Source organism: Castor canadensis, chromosome 10, assembly GCF_047511655.1.
Source record: "Castor canadensis chromosome 10, mCasCan1.hap1v2, whole genome shotgun sequence".
NCBI classification, from domain to species: domain Eukaryota; kingdom Metazoa; phylum Chordata; class Mammalia; order Rodentia; family Castoridae; genus Castor; species Castor canadensis.
Window position 1 is genome coordinate 80,592,921 of NC_133395.1, and position 14,597 is coordinate 80,607,517.

The following is a 14,597-nucleotide window of genomic DNA, read 5'->3' on the forward strand; positions in this document are numbered from 1 at the left end:
TGTGTTCTCAGGTGGTTTCTTCTCAAAGATAAGTTCTCAGACAGAGACTTCTTTAAGAACACATCTCTTTAGATAGCCATAGTTCTTTTTTTTTTCTTTTTTTGTGCAGTTCTCTTGTCTTCTTTACTCTGCCTCCCATATTCTAGTTGGTCAGAACTTCATCTCTTTTCTCAGCTCAGTGAAATTACTAGACCTTCTTTCTCCTCCTTCCCATGCTACAACTGCCTCCAGTCAGTTGGCGTTGGTAGCCATGGGACTCACTTTATTTCTTTCCCTTTTTTTATTATTTATTTATGTTTTAGGAAATTATATACTCCTGAGTAAACTTTCCAAGACATTGTTTCATATCATTTGCGGAGTATTCAGTTCTTAAAGGTGTGAAATTAAGTCTAGTCCCTGTTTTGTTCATCTTGGCTAGGGATGGAAGTCTTGGTTCTGTCCGCTCTTTGTTGATACTTTGGAATAGTACTACAGGCCATTTTGTAGTGTGCCCCTCAATTTGTGTGTTCAGTATTTTCTCAGGAGTGAATGGAGATAATGCACTTTGTGCATGAATATCTCAAGCGATACTCTGTCTTCTTGGGCGCATCATGTCAGGAGATGCATGATGCCTGTCCATTACTGTATGAGACTTGGTTTGCTTGGTTAAGAGTGTTCCTGTTAGTATTCTCCTGAGGAACTTTGTTATTGTTTCTGCCATGTCTGTTAAGGTTTGTTTTTTTGGGGGGAGGGATATTTGTTAAGCAATCTTATGCCCACCTTTGTTTGTGTTTGTTTGTGTGTGTGTGTGTGTGTGTGTGTGTGTGTGATTTCTTTGAGACATGGTCTCCCATGCTGTCCTCAAACTCTGTAAAGCAATCTTATGCCCACCTTTGTGTGTGTGTGTGTGTGTGTGTGTGTGTGTGTGAGTGATTTCTTTGAGACATGGTCTCCCATGCTGTCCTCAAACTCTGTATGCTCCTGCCTCAGTCTCCTAAGTATTACAGGTATGCACCATCATTTTTAGCATCCATTTACAGTTAGAATGCTTTTTAACATTACACAAGTAGAATATGTATTTTTTAAAAAAATCCTAAACTGCAATATGGAGTGATGTAACACATGAGGTGCTAGGCAGGTGCTCTACACTTGATCTATGCTCCCAGACCTTTTTTGCTTTAGTTAATTTTTAGAGGTTCTCATGTTTTTATGCCCAGTCCAGCCTGATCTGCAATCCACCTACCTACACCTTCATTGTGAGTGAGATTATAGTTGTAGACCATCACTCCCAGCTTGTTTTGTTGATATGAAGGCTCAATAACAAGGATGGTCTTGAACTGTAGTCCTTCTGATCTCAGCCTCCTGAATAGGTGGAATTAAAGACATGTACCACCATGCCTGGACTTTTTTTTTTTTCTTTTTCTTCTTCTAAAGACTTTTGTTTCCTCTGCCCAAACCAATCTTGTATCTTGTAATATTAAGAGGTGATCTTAGGATTTTTACTGACTACATGAATTATAATTTTTACTTGAATTTATTACTTAATCTTACTTAGTGTAAAAATAGTACAACTTTATGTCATTGTGAGGTTTTATCTTCACTTTCTCTAATCCAGATTCCTCACTGCTGTGTGCTTTGTAATATGGACACACGCATTCTCAGAATGTACTCTTTGACTATAAAGAGAGCCCATTGTGTATAAAAATAAAGCTATCAGGATAAGCAAAAAGTTCTTGAAATGCAGTTCTGTGTGCCACTTTATAAAATACAGTGGCTGTAACTAATGTTGAAGTAAAGATTATATTGAAGTATCTCTACCAAGCACTATATCAAAATTGGAAATTTTCATTTTTGATAGTCCCAGGTCCTGCTAAACTAATGCTAAGTGGCTTGTTTTTTTTTTTTGCTCCTATCAGGATGAAAGAATCTTACATTTCAGTTAGATGTTAGTAAATAAAATAAATTTTTTCCATTCAATGTCATTGACTCAGGTTAAGTTCAAGTTGTATTCGAATGTTGGTAGGAAGCATGTTATGTACAGGCTATACCTTGGGCCCCATTTTCTTGATTAGATTTACAGCAGCAAGTACCTCCAGCCATATACTCTTGAGCACTGTCCCATGTGGTCCACTGGCTTTGTCAGAATCCAAATGACATGCTTTCATGTCTTCATATAGAAGGAAAAATTAGGAAGAAAATTAAATCATTTTGAGGTGTTAATTTTGATATTTAAGTGGAATATCAAAAATTTATTTTATTGGTTAAAATTCAACTATATAGTACATTTTTGAAATTACCCAATTTGTCATAAATTGCTTCTTATATCTGCTTTTTTATTTATTTTTTTGCCTTGTTGATACCTTGGCTTCAATCAATTATGTCTCATTCTTTTCCTTTTTCTTCGTGTGTGTGTGTGTGTGTGTGTGTGTGTCTGTGTGTATGTGTGTGCGTGCATGCGTGCGTGTGTGCATTTTGCTATGTAGCCCAAGCTGGCCCTTGAACTCATGATTCTCCTGCCTCAGTCTGAGTGCTGGGATTATTGGTGTGTACCACTAACCCTGGATATCATTGTTTTTCACCAAAGTTAAATGTAGATTCCTCTTCCCCTATGTCTGAGAAGGGAAAATTTAATTTTGGAATTGCTAGACTTAATTTTGTTCTTTTAAATCACTAACTGCATATAGTAGAATCCATAGAAAATTTGTATAAAATGTGTGTATGATTATTTATATCTGAAGCCCAGAAAACATGGCATGAAAGTATATTTCTTTTTTTTCCTCTAATTATGTTTCATTAGGGTCTTTTGGTTTTTGAAACAACCGTAACTATGGAAGTGAGAGTGTTTAATCTTCTCAGTACTGATGATTTTATCTTTATCAGTGCCTTTTCAGTTCTTTTCAGATAAGAACTAGGCCAGTTGCTTAGTTCTTTGTTTACTTGCTATCTTAAAAGTGTTGTTAATTGCTTACTCAGTGTCAGAATCACAAATTAAGTGACAAGAATCACTTGGTGGACTTGGTGAGTGTTTTAAATAAAAAATTGAATCTAAGATTTGATTAGATAGTTGGGCTTCATTTATACTGGAAAAGAGTTCTTTATAGCTCCTGTACACGGAAGGCTCATACATTTATCTAGTGGGAGTTGGTTTATTTTTCTCTCTCTAATCCTGAATTCAGGTGTCCTGAATATTTTTCAGTATTTCATTTTTGTGCTGGAGATGGAACTCAGGGCCTTGTGCATGCTTGGGAAGCACTGTGCCCCTGAACTCTATATCCCTAGCCCTGTTTATATTCCTAATTTGTATAGTGGTTCCATTTTAATCTCCCATTGTTTATTGATCAGTTTCTTTTGTCCTTTTTCCCATATAAAAAGTGAAGTCTGAAAAAACAAAAACCAGAGCATTCTTTTTTGTTGTCCTTGTAACTATTGGTAGAATCATTTGGTGTAATATGTTTGTAGGCATTCTTAATGGTTTTTTATTAAGATAAGTTTCCTTTGCTGTTGTAAGTATTTCTGTTTGAGGCTTATCAGAGACTTAATGAGTTGATTTCACTAGGGGTGTGGCTCAAGTAGTAGAGAACCTGGCTAGAAAGTTCAAGACCCTGAGTTCAAACTCCAGATCCCCCCCCCTTCCAAAAAAATAAATGAAAAAAATAAATGTTCTGGAAAGTAAAACTTCTTTCCTCCTTTATATGATACTGAAGGAAATGAGGCATAGTTGTTACCAGCTATTTTCTTTCTTATTTATTTTTTGAGGTACTAGGGCATGAACTCAAGGCCTTCACCTTCAGGGTACTAGGACAGGAACTCAGCCACTCCACCAGCCCTATTTTTGTGAAGGGTTTTTTGAGATAGGGTCTCATGGAACTATTTGCCCAAGCTGGCTTAGAACCATGATCTCTGCCTCTTGAGTAACTAGGATTACAGGCATGAGCCACCAGCGGCCAGCTGGCTATTTTCTTATAGTAGAAGAATGATTCTAACATATATTCCTGGCACATAAGTAGCTATGCTTTCTCACATACCTGTTCTACTTGTTGCATGCTAAGTTACATGTTTTTCTTTCAATGTTGATAGATGTTAACTTGTGGGTTTTTTTGTTTGGTGGTACTGCAGATCTAACCCAGGACCTCATGCATGCTAGGCAAACACTCAACCACTAAATTATATACTCTTAGCCCTACTTATCATTATTATTTTTATTTTTAATTTATTAGCTTCATTTTTGGAAATCTTGTACTGTGTAGTGTTTGTGAAGTTTTTCTATGGTGTTTATCCGTTTTATGTGTTACTTCGCCCTGATCACCATCCTCTGTAATAATGGTTACTCATTTATCCATGGTTCATCTTGAGGCCTTCTTATATGCCCCTATTGGACTAGATGCTCTTGAGTCTGAAGGTAGGGTTATGTATTCTCAATAGTACACGAAAAGAAGGATATGATTATACTACACCATGATTTATGATACTGAACTTGGTTATGACAGACTTCTGTAGTCACTCAGAAAGGAGATCAGTACCATTAGTACTTAAAGACTTGATCTTTTTGGTTCTTTGAGGCAGGATCTCACTATACATAACCCAGGCTTGCCTCGAATTCATGATTCATGTGTCTCCTAAGTGCTGGGGTTACATGTGTGTGCCACTGCCCATCTTCATGGTTGATTTCAAATTGTGACTAAGAAGATAATTTTTCAATACAAATACACTAGTTCATCAGAATTATACTTTTTAAAAAGACTACATGCATTTCAGTGTACTGCTTTTATCTTAGCACTTTCTGAGGCATCCTCCTTGGTCTTAACCTTCATATTCTTTGTCAGATTTCTTTTGAGTTACCTCACTATGGGTAAATATTCACCCATGGTAGGAGAATTCACCCATGCTATTATTACTGTTGGTTGGCTAATTACATATTAATTCCAGTTAATAACAAGAAGTAATTTTGAGTGTTAAATACTATTTTTATTGTAGTCCATATTTATATTTTATTGTGACTGTATTAGCTTTTTAAATTTAATAGATGGCTAGTAAATAATTTTTTTAAGAGAAATTCTAAAACTGGTTGGAACTATAGCAACTCAATGGAGAAAGTATTTAACATTTCTGAATTTCTCCTTCAAAGTACTTTTGATTATTAAGACTTACCAATGTAAGTCCATTAAATTTCTTTGAAATGACAAAGAAGTGTGCTGTTGTAATAAAAAGAACTGGTCCTTTTTTAGACTTTGAATTTTTTACTTATATGTAAAGATTCTGTCAAGCCAGATTAAATAGAGAAAGATTATCTATGTTTGAAGGAGAATTAGCTGATGATTGTCGGTATATTTGGATTTAATTTATTAGTCATCCAACTTACAGTTTGCTTATAGATAAAGAGTTTTGACTCTGAAACTAATTGGAGATTAACAGAATTATTTTGCAGGGTTAAATGTATAATGAGTCTGGTGTGGTGGTGCATACCTATAATTGCAGCACTTGGGGGCGGGGGGTGAAGCAGGAAGATTAAGAGTTTGAGGCTAGTCTGGGATATATAGCAAGACCATGTCTCAAATAGAGAAAAAAAAAGAATGATGAAAATATGATATTTTTTTTCTAGCTAAATGGTAGTTTTTTAAATTTTCTTTTTATGCTTCAAATTTTAGAAATATGGAAAACTGACAACTTGTACTGGTTGCCGAACACAGTGCAGGTTTTTTGATATGACTCAGTGTATAGGTCCTAATGGATATATGGAGCCATATTGTTCAACTGCTTGCATGAACAGTCACAAGACAAAATATGCAAAATCGCAAAGTAAGTTTCAGGTATTCGGAAAGTTAAAAACTAATTACATTTCAAATATAATACTCTCTTAAATACTGTATTAGTGCTTGTTTTTAGTTCCTTTTATTTATTTTTCTCATGCTAAATGTCTTTGCTATAATCTATTACAATTATTTTGACCATTCTACAATTTTCAGTTTTTAAGTTAATCACGTTCTCTCCATATCTATGTTCTTAGGTAAAGTTGTTACTCCATCCAAAAATGATCTGAAACAGTTTTGATATGTTGATATATGTTTTAGAGACATAATACCACTCTATTTTTTATGGTAGAAATAAAATTGAATATTTAAGGCACAGCTAATAGAATAGTTTATAGGAGGTCCATTTTCAAAACTAAAAATCAGCTAAGATTTGGAAAAAAACCTTTTTATTACATTATAACAAAATCAAATATGTACCTTTTTTCTCCTAGGTTTGGGAATTATTTGCCATTTTTGTAAGCGAAACTCTTTACCTCAGTACCAAGCCACAATGCCTGATGGAAAACTGTATAACTTTTGCAATTCCAATTGTGTGGCTAAATTTCAGGTTTGTTATTTATCTCCCCACCCCCAATAAAACACACATATAAAATAATCAGTGAAATAAACTTTATCTGTTAATTTTTATGTAGTTTGTTAAGGGTCAAATCAGAGGGTGGAGATAATAGAATGGTCACAGAAGACCTGGTTGTACCTGTTCTCTGCTTCAGCACAGTTAAGATGATTGGCTTTTAAATTGTTACTATAATACAAATCTTAAAGAAAAATAAATTTTAATGTACTTGAATTTAGTCCGTGATGTGTAATGTTTTCATATAAGATGGTTTGAGTAATCTGTAAAACTGAGAGGGAACTATGTTCTGTGATAAATGAATGAAATATCTAGGTTGATTGTACCTGGAAATATAAACATATTTGCTTTCCATATTAGGAATGAGCCATATAAAGAGGGGATTAGATTTATAGCAGGCTTTAATTTAATATGGGATGAATTTCAGGAAGGCTTTTTTTTTTTTTTTTTTTGTTTTTTGTAACTGTAATGAATTTTCTGGCATAGTTCTTCAATGTTGGATAACGGATAATCTCAGAAGATAATGTTTCTGGAACTTATCCTGGTTGACCACTTGGAAGGAATAGTTTAGAGGGGATTCAAGCATTAGTTAGGTAGTACTAGTAGGTTTACCTGTTGTGTGTGAAAATTTCAGGGTATTGCCCAAAGGTTCAAACCAGTGCATAAAGCCATGCTTCATGAGTTAATTCATCCAACAGTTCTACTTTATTCCAGGTACTGTGCTCTATGTTTATTTACACTGAAAATATAGTCATAAATGTTACCGTAGTTACAAGAAGTTACTAGCATTTAAATTGAGCCTGTTTGGTTTCAGTCAAGTGAATGTTATTTTTATTAAGTTACGTCCTTACTGAGTTCAGATGATGAAATCTCTCAGGACTAAGCTTTTTTTATTTTAGAAGTTGAGATCACTGCCATTGATCTCAATGTGGTAAATATTGTTTCTCCTGTGTTGCCTTTTCTTAAACTAGAATAATGGTTAATTTGAAGAGAGGGCAGTGTCTGAAATGCTACATGTCAGGTCTTAAACTATCTTTACTCCATTTTTATGTTGTTGGATACACTTAGCTTATAATAGTAAATCTCTTCACTCCCCTTTTCATTTAATAGAATCTTGTGTTGGCTATGATTTGATGATAGTCTGTATATATGTACATTGTACAGTCTAAGAAAGTACTTAATTTAGGCTCTCAATTTTGAGGAATACACCCAGATGAGCCTTAAGGCACTCTATCACTGTTTACATATGAATAATTCAAAGTTTACTAACAGAATCAGAACATTTTTTTCTTTCTCTTAAAGCAAGCCATATTCTTTGAGCTTTATATCTTTATGAGGTGTTTTTCTTTTTAAAAGTAAGATAATAGGGTAGTACTATTAATCTTTTTAGGTTACTGTAACAAAATGCCTTATAATGGGTAACTTAAAAGCAATACAAGTTTTTTCTTAAAGTTCTGGAGTTTGGGAAGTTCAAAATGGGCAGGTTTGTGTTTAGTGAAGACCCTTTCTTCATAGATGGTGCCTTCTTACAAGTCTTTACATAATAGAAGGGGTAAAACAGCTTCCACAAATCTCCCTCTCCCCTCTAGGTTTGAAAACACAATGGTACAAATTAGATCTGGATGGTGGCCCAAAGGCTCTTCCTCTTAAGGGGTTAGGAGTTCAGCATGAGTTTTGGGAGAACATGACATTCAGACCACCACATACTCCATTTGTTTTGAAAGCGTGGTTAACTTTAATGAGGTTCAGTTTTTTTTTTTTTATTTTTGTTGGAACTCTCATAATGTTTTTATTTAAAAATTTTTATTCGCCTAATAGTAAATGTCTTCAATTTGTATGTTTTATTTTCTTCACAAACTTCCAATTATGTTCTGTAGTATATGGAGCTGTTTAAGAAGTGATTAAGAAGATTTCTTTCTTCCTTCATTGTACCTTGAATACTTTTACTAATTCCTTTATACATTCACAAGGTCATGTATAGTATAATGGGACATTGTTCAAAAGTATGATAGATACCGATGTACTCATTACTCAGAATGAAAATTAGATAAAACCTTAAAGTCTGTGTTTGCTCACAAATCCTGTTTTGTTCTGTAAATTATTTCAACTTTATTTTAAAAAAATAACAAGGCTAAAATAAGTTCCTGGTGTGAATGTCATCTGAAATCTCCACCCTTCATTCCCACACCTTTATAGAGGAAGTGGTTAAATTTTCAAAGTAATACAGGCTATTTTCACGATGGGCTTGAAATGAAAATGATGGCAGTGATTCAGTGGTGCAAATCATTAATAAATACTTGATTATTGGAGACAGCAATAAGGTTTTTTTTTTTAACTTATTTACTAGTAAAGCTAGCTTCACTATTCCAAGTGGAAAAATAGCTGAACTATAGTTTTTATTTTCTTAGTTTAGGTAAATAGTAATACTTTGGTAAAACAAATTTTGCTTTTTAAGGAGTAATACTATATTTTAAAGACAGTTCAGAAATGTAGTTTGTGTGCTAAAAAATATTTAACAGAGATACATACTGTTTTCTAGAGATAGATATTGACAGTTGTTAAAAGTAGAAATTCTGATACACATATGAGGCTCAGTATATTTTGTTCTTATTTTAGGCTTTAAGCATGCAGTCATCTCCAAATGGCCAGTTCGTAGCACCAAGTGATATTCAGTTGAAATGCAACTATTGCAAAAATTCCTTTTGTTCAAAACCAGAAATCCTGGAATGGGAGGTAAGTCATAGTTTCTTATGTATATTATCTAATGCTAAAATGAATCTTATTTTACTGGAATGAATTCCAGTAAAATAACTGGAATTTCTATCTGGAAATCTATTAGTGGATAAATGTTTTAGATTTTTGTGCTGATTAGCTTATTTACTCATGTATGAGTAAAATGAACAGGTTCTATTTCTCTTTAGGAACAAGCATTGCAGTTATTTACAAAATGTATCTGTTCATAATAAAGCATAAAATGTCATTTTCCATAGCTAGAGAGACTGTAGATTATTTTCCCCATGTTTTTATAATTATTTGTGAATTGTAATATCTTGTGTCATACAGTACTTCTAAAAATTAGTTAGTCCTGTACTACATTGTCACTTTAATATTTAAGTGAAAGAATTAGAGGCCTATGAATCTTAATATGTTTATTTTTTCTTTCTTATCCTTCTTCACTAGTTTATTAATTTTTCCTTTGCCATTAGCAGCTCTGAGCGTTGACTTTTGTTTTTAGGAGGGCACAGTAATCAGGCATTACTGCTTACCTTTGATCATTCTTTCTTTTCATTTTCATAGAGTACATAAGAATATGGGGATATAAGATACAGAACTAACAACAGACTGCTGTTGAGTCAAAATTCAATAGTGGTGGTTGGCAAGTTACCCAATTAGCTGAGTCTTAGGTAAAAGATAGTATTAAAATGGAAAATGGAAATGTAAAAATGAGACCTGTTGAAACTATTCCAGGAGTGGGGGAGAGGGGAAAAAAGGAGAATGAATGTTGGAGGAGGTGAATTCAACTGACATATTGTCCCTCAGTACAATAATATAATAAAAAAATAAAAAGAGTTTAAAAAAAGGAAATCTGAAATGTCATTATTTTAGTACCTGGAAAATTCTTTAATTATTTTGTTTGTGCTGTTTCCAGAGCATTTAAACAAGACATTCTTTTGAAACTGTTGTTGGTGTTTGTGATGGTTTTTAGTGATTAATACTCTCTTCAAGTAACAGCAGAAATGACACTGAAGTCCCAATAAAAGAAAGTAAAGGAATGAGGAGAGAAACTCAGAAACGAGCACATAAAATAGTATCACATAGGAAATGAAGATCCTGAAAAATAGAATTTTGATAATTCTGTATGAAAATGGGGTCTTTTCTGCTATGTCCATGTCAGTGCTACCCAACTTTTATACTCTTCATGTGTTGCTTTTATTTACATGGAAGTTAAGTGTTGGAAGCAGTTAAGAGATATTAATACACTAAGTGAGAGTTGAGCTTGTCTAATCCCTCTGAAGGTTGAGAGTTTAGGGTCCCATTGCTTCTTTTTTCATTTTTGCCACTTGTGGTTTCTTTGTTGTCTTTTTTCCTATTGTAAGTTTTATGTTCATAATAGGGCACCTTTCTACTCATGACTGTCTTAACTACTTGAATTGGTTCCTAGACTCTCTCACCTTTCTTATTTTGGCCTTCAGGTATCTTTGATAAGCGTTAGATCTGTGATTTAGACTTTATCTATATCCTCCATAATAACAAAAACTAGCTGCTTTCCTGGAAGTTTTAACATGCTCATAACTACCTGGCTGGCTATTTGAAAAGTAGCTCTGGCTCTTGTAGAATTGAGACCAGGAGAAATAACTTAATTATTACTAACCATGTTCCATTCAAGGGAGCCAACTCAGTCTCAAGTTTTGTAGTGTACTGTGTGGTGGCATCAAATTGAATATATGAGTCATGATAGATTTGTTACTATTAAGGTGTGCCAGGAGTGTGATTGAATCTACTTGCCTATGTTCAGCACTGAATATTTCAGTTTGATTGAAAAGTTTATTACTATCATCAGTTTCATCTTTCTGTATCTTACCCGTGTTGTATTTTCCATCATCCTATTTTTCCAATTCTGTTAGTAATACCAGACTCTTATTTTAGTGATTAAAAGCTTTCATCCTTCCATGGAGTAACTTTAAAGTAATTAATAGTATTGAATTTTGTGAAGCTGTGTTTATATTTAGCAGTGAATTGGTTAAACTAGGTATCTGTTGCTTATAGGACATATATCCCCAAGGATGATAACATTAAAGAGATAAATAATTTAACTTTGTTCTCTGTAAGAGTGGTATATTTCTTAAATGTATTTTTGAGGTGGTTGTCATATACTTACCGATGTTCCTATTGTATATTTAGAACAAAGTGCATCAGTTCTGCAGCAAAACTTGTTCAGATGACTATAAGAAGTTGCATTGCATAGTTACATATTGTGAATACTGTCAAGAGGAGAAGACTCTTCATGAAACAGTAAATTTCTCTGGCGTTAAGAGACCTTTCTGTAGTGAAGGCAAGTGTACATGCAGTGTTGTTCATAACTTTTATTGATAATTAATGTTTTTATGCTAAAATTCTTAAAAATAAATAAGTACATATATCTAAGAGTTGCTGGACAATTTTAATACAGCTTAACAGAAAAAATTGAATTCACTTTTCTATTGACTTGCTTTGTTATTTCATATGTATTTGCAGAGTTCTTCTGGGCCTCAAGGTTTTCTCTCTCAAACTTTGGTAACTAGTTTTTTCATTACAAGGATGTTTTGAGAATAAAATAAAAGCATTTTCATACCATGCCATTTCTAAACCTATACACTGTGGCCTGAATGTTGGGCTTCCAAGTGGGTTAGAATTATTTTCCATTAGCTCCATTTTCCTTGCCTGGCTTACTGCTGGTCTATAAAGGTTTTTGGTATGTAGGTGGAGAATCCCTAATCTGAAAATTTGAAATCCGAAACATTCTAAGGACCAACATGAGAGTGCATGAAAATCCAGAATCCAAAAAATTCCAGAGTCTGAAACTCTTCTGATCCCAAGCATTTGAGATATGGGGTACTTAATCTGCACCAGAAAGAAAATTACATGTGGCAATAAGTACAATAGTGGGAAAAGTTAGGGGAAATACTAGGCCCTGTTACAATATATTCAAGAATTTCCATTTTTGTCATTTATACTTCTGTTGCCCTGGTGCTAGGCAGCAGATTGTAGAAATGAACTCTCTAAATGTACTTCTTCAGAGATGGGAACCAGGATTGTAGCTATGGGTTTCAGACTCTTGCCATTATTAGTATGTCACATTCTTGTTTTAAACTGGTTTTCATTTTCTCTTCTTCCTTTGGTCTGAGTCGCTCAACTTCAGCTTTCCTATCTGCTATCTTCACCTGTATTTTCTCCCATCCATGTACTAACCAGGCCCGACCCTGCTTAGCTTCTGAGATCAGACGAGATCGGGTGCGTTCAGGGTATGGCCATAGACTTCACCTATATTTTCTAATGAGAATTTTTTCCTGGTTCTGTTTTTTCTGTGTATTTCTATTGATAAGGGGAATGTTGGAAAATCCTACGTGCAGCAGTAGGGAATGAAAATAAAACTAGAGGTTTATCAGTGTATTCACAAGTGCCTCCATTTATACTTTTCACATGTAATAGTATATTGTGTATTAAGATAGAAGGTATTACTTAAAAAACAAGGCTTTCCTATTTAGATTTATTTACTTTTCATTTAGAGCCGTGCTTTATTGGATTTAAAAGAACAAGGCTATAATGAACAGTGACAAATTGTAAAACTTTATAACATTTAATAACTAAGTTACTCTTTTACATTTGCGTTTTTGTGTAATTACAGTCTTCATAAGCCATAAGTATGAACCCATTGATATTGATTACTCACATATATGTTAATGATCTTGTGTCATTTAGATTTCTATGTGGATGTCTGTAAATGAATAAAGAGCATCAAATAGATAATTGACATTTAAGCACATGATTTTCATTTGGAGGGATTTAAATGGTGTACTTTTTGCTTTCTCTTACTTCACCTAGTTTTCTGCTGGAAACTGAGAAATAACAAAACCTACACCTAGTATTACCATCTAAATCTGGGCTGGGCCCAGGTGGCTCACACCTGTAATCCTAGCTACTCAGGAGGCAGGATCAGGAGGATTGCGGTTCAAAACCAGCCAGGGAAAACAGTTTGTGAGACCCTATCTCACAAAAAAGTTCTGGTGGATTGGCTCAAGGTGTAGGCCCTAAGTTCAAATTCCGGTACCATTTTAAAAAAAAAAAATCCAGTTAGGTAAATTTTCAAGACATTTAAAAATGTAGTTCAAGACATTTAAAAATGTAGTTCAAGATAATAGAAATCATAGGATAGTGCATAAATAATTGCTAGATATATTACGTAAAAGAAATATTGCATAGCCAGGCATGTTGGTGCATAGCTGTCATCCCAGTACTTGGGATGCTGAGGTAGCGGGATTTAGCATTTGAGTTCAAGGCCAGCAAGAGTTACATGGCAAGCTCTCCAGGAAAAAAACATAAGTCATGTTTGACAATAGGAAAGGTCATTTAAAATTAAGCTGATAACAATAGTTTGTGGACAGAGGTATAAATTTGAGCTCCTTATTAAGGATGGATAGGATTTCAGTAGATACATATGAATAGAAAGCCATTGTACTTAGATGACATAGTATGACTGAGTATGGAATGTTACTCATGTATCTTCCTCAGTATGGAAGGTTATTTAATCTTCATAGAGATGGTACAGGGGATAAATTAGACATATAAAGGCACTTAATGTATTCATGTTGTAGGTTAAAACTATTTCAGTAAAGGAATAGATACCCAGTGTTTTCTTTGGGCAAGTAATTAAGCCAGTTTTACTTTTGTGTGGAGAGTCTGTGTAGGATGACAGAAATTTTGGCTACCATGCCAAAATTTATAAAATGACCCAAGCAGACGCTCAGCAGTCTGCTATCACTCATTTCTCTAATGTGCTTATTTGTAGTACTCAGTCTAGTACTTAATAGAGCAAAGAAAATGTAGTATCTTGAAGCATTACGATATTAAGCATGAAGATAATGTGGAACCCACATGTTAGATAATATATTTTTAATATAATATCCCATATCTTGGTTCAATTTTTACAGGTTGATGTTATCCCAGGAGTTTCAGAGAGAAGTCTTTATGTGTGAATTTATTGGAGACTTTTTTTTTTTCATTTTTCTTTTATTATTCATATGTGCATACAAGGCTTGGTTCATTTCTCCCCCCTGCCCCCACCCCCTCCCTTACCACCCACTCCGCTCCCTCCCTCTCCCCCCCACCAATACCCAGCAGAAACTATTTTGCCCTTATTTCTAATTTTGTTGTAGAGAGAGTATAAGCAATAATAGGAAGGAACAAGGGTTTTTGCTGGTTGAGATAAGGATAGCTATACAGGGCATTGACTCAAATTGATTTCCTGTGCGTGGGTGTTCCCTTCTAGGTTAATTCTTTTTTGATCTAACCTTTTCTCTAGTACCTGTTCCCCTTTTCCTATTGGCCTCAGTTGCTTTAAGGTATCTGCTTTAGTTTCTCTGCATTAAGGGCAACAAATGCTAGCTAGTTTTTTAGGTGTCTTACCTATCCTCACCCCTTCCTTGTGTGCTCTCGCTTTTATCATGTGCTCATAGTCTAATTCCCTTGTTGTGTTTGCC

General features: G+C 34.2%; 1 protein-coding gene across 1 annotated transcript in view; it reads left to right on the forward strand.

Moving 5' to 3' along the window:
* The window catches only part of LOC109695263 (zinc finger MYM-type protein 2), a 97,269-nt gene that overhangs the window by 42,015 nt on the left and 40,657 nt on the right, over positions 1-14,597 (forward strand). Inside the window, 4 exon segments of the mRNA XM_020177681.2 lie at positions 5,625-5,775; positions 6,221-6,336; positions 8,977-9,093; positions 11,263-11,413. Of these exon segments, the coding sequence (XP_020033270.2) occupies positions 5,625-5,775; positions 6,221-6,336; positions 8,977-9,093; positions 11,263-11,413 (535 nt within the window).